Source organism: Octopus bimaculoides, chromosome 17, assembly GCF_001194135.2.
Source record: "Octopus bimaculoides isolate UCB-OBI-ISO-001 chromosome 17, ASM119413v2, whole genome shotgun sequence".
NCBI classification, from domain to species: Eukaryota; Metazoa; Mollusca; class Cephalopoda; order Octopoda; family Octopodidae; genus Octopus; species Octopus bimaculoides.
Window position 1 is genome coordinate 28,248,814 of NC_068997.1, and position 1,747 is coordinate 28,250,560.

At 34.2% G+C, this 1,747-nt stretch overlaps 1 protein-coding gene across 3 annotated transcripts in view; it reads right to left on the reverse strand.

Moving 5' to 3' along the window:
• The window catches only part of LOC106870691 (natural resistance-associated macrophage protein 2), a 32,138-nt gene that overhangs the window by 8,800 nt on the left and 21,591 nt on the right, over positions 1-1,747 (reverse strand). For all 3 annotated transcript variants that reach the window (XR_008265826.1, XM_014916851.2, XM_014916853.2), the window contains exons 9-10: positions 1,155-1,247; positions 791-820 (exon numbers count right to left, since the gene is read on the reverse strand). Coding sequence is in view for 2 of the 3 variants with exons in the window: in XM_014916851.2 (XP_014772337.1) it covers positions 791-820; positions 1,155-1,247 (123 nt within the window). In the remaining variant the exon portion in view is untranslated. The remainder of the gene's footprint in view (positions 1-790; positions 821-1,154; positions 1,248-1,747) is intronic.

Genomic DNA, 1,747 nt, shown 5'->3' on the forward strand with positions numbered 1-1,747 from the left:
TAAGACTAAAAACCAAAACAATACTTTAGGCGTGGCTGTGTGGTAAGAAACTTGCTTCTTAATCACATAGTTTCGGGTTCAATCCCACTGTGTAGCACCTTGGGCAAGTGTCTTCTACTATAGACTCTGGCCGACCAAAGCCTTGTCAGTGGATTTGGTAACCAATGTTGGTGTGTTTTATGCCCCCATAACTTAGCAGTTTGGCAAAAGAGACCGATAGAATAAGTATTAGGCTTACAAAGAATAAGTCCTGGGGTCGATTTGTTTGACTAAAACCCCTTAAGATGGTGTTCCAGCATGGCCGCAGTCAAATGACTGAAACAAATAAAAGAATATATTGTTTTTAACTTCCATTGAAGGTATTCAAAGTATGATAATGATCTGGTTAATTTATGTATTATAACAGTTTAATTAATGTCGCATAGTATGATTGCACACATGCTTATAGATATGTTAAGTTAAAGATTGAGTATTTTCTCAGCAGAGATGTTTCCAAACAGGTCCCTATGCAGCTGCCATTCACCAATGGTACTAAAAAGATTCTTCATAATTTCTCTAGATCAATGGTTCTCAACCTTTTTAATATCTAGACCAAATACAAAACTGGGATTTTTTAAGGAGCCACACCAAAGAAAAATGTAAAACAGAGGTTACTTGAAGAAAAATCTGTTATATTTATAGAAGGAAGACCAGTGGGGATTTCCAGAAGGATGCTTGAGGGCTGCAAACACCTCTAGAAGACACGGTAGAGAACTGCTTCTTGAGACAATAAAATATTCAAGCAACTTACCTCCATGACAAACTGTCCAGTATAAGTCCCCTGTAAAATTAATCGAAAATCTGTCATTATTGTATCTATATGTGCATTGGCATACTGCAGAAATAAATTACCATTTTAATAAAGAAAAAATATTTATGCAAATTGGCATTTAGTTTAAACGGGATTAAATTGTAAACTATAAAATATTCCCCTTGGTTTACATATGTTCCTTTTGACTTTTCATACTTGTTTAATAGTATTTTAATTAAGAGTGAGAAATGCGAGAAATTTACTGAAGTAGCTTCCCTTCAATAAAATTTGTTTTAATTTAACTTGGAAAACTACAAGCATTTGGATCAAGTGTTACAAAAGCAGAGCAAAATATTTTTATTACCGTCATAGTTGAACTTTGTCCAGAAGCCAAAACTCCAACTGCCCAAATAATTTTTAAAGCAGGTATATTGAAATGTGAAGCTAACCAATTTCCCTGAAAAGAAAGATAAACTTTGGTTCAAACCCAGCAATAAAGATAATTAATCAATATGCAATTAACAGAGTTAAATTACTTGTCTTCAATTCCAATGAGTTAATCTCCTACATCTATATTTTTACCTTTTCTACTCTGGTTCTATGTTAGCTCTTCATAAAATCCAGATATGCTGTCCATGTTATGGTTAAATAGTGCTGTTTAGTTGTCATCTTTTCAGTTGAAAGCAATACAAGGCAACAAATTCAAACATTTTTCTGTTTTACTCAAGATAATAAATGGTCTGCCAGTATTTTTTAAAATAACTATTTTCAGTATAACGAAGGGAGTTCAGGAGTAATGATACTATACTGAACTTGATATTTAACAATTACACAAAAAGCATTGGTGCTGGCGCCACATGAAAAGCACCAGTGCTGGTGCCATGTTAAAAGCACTAGTGATGGTGCCATGCATAAAACCCTGGTGCTGGTTCCATATAAAAAGCATCCGGTACACCC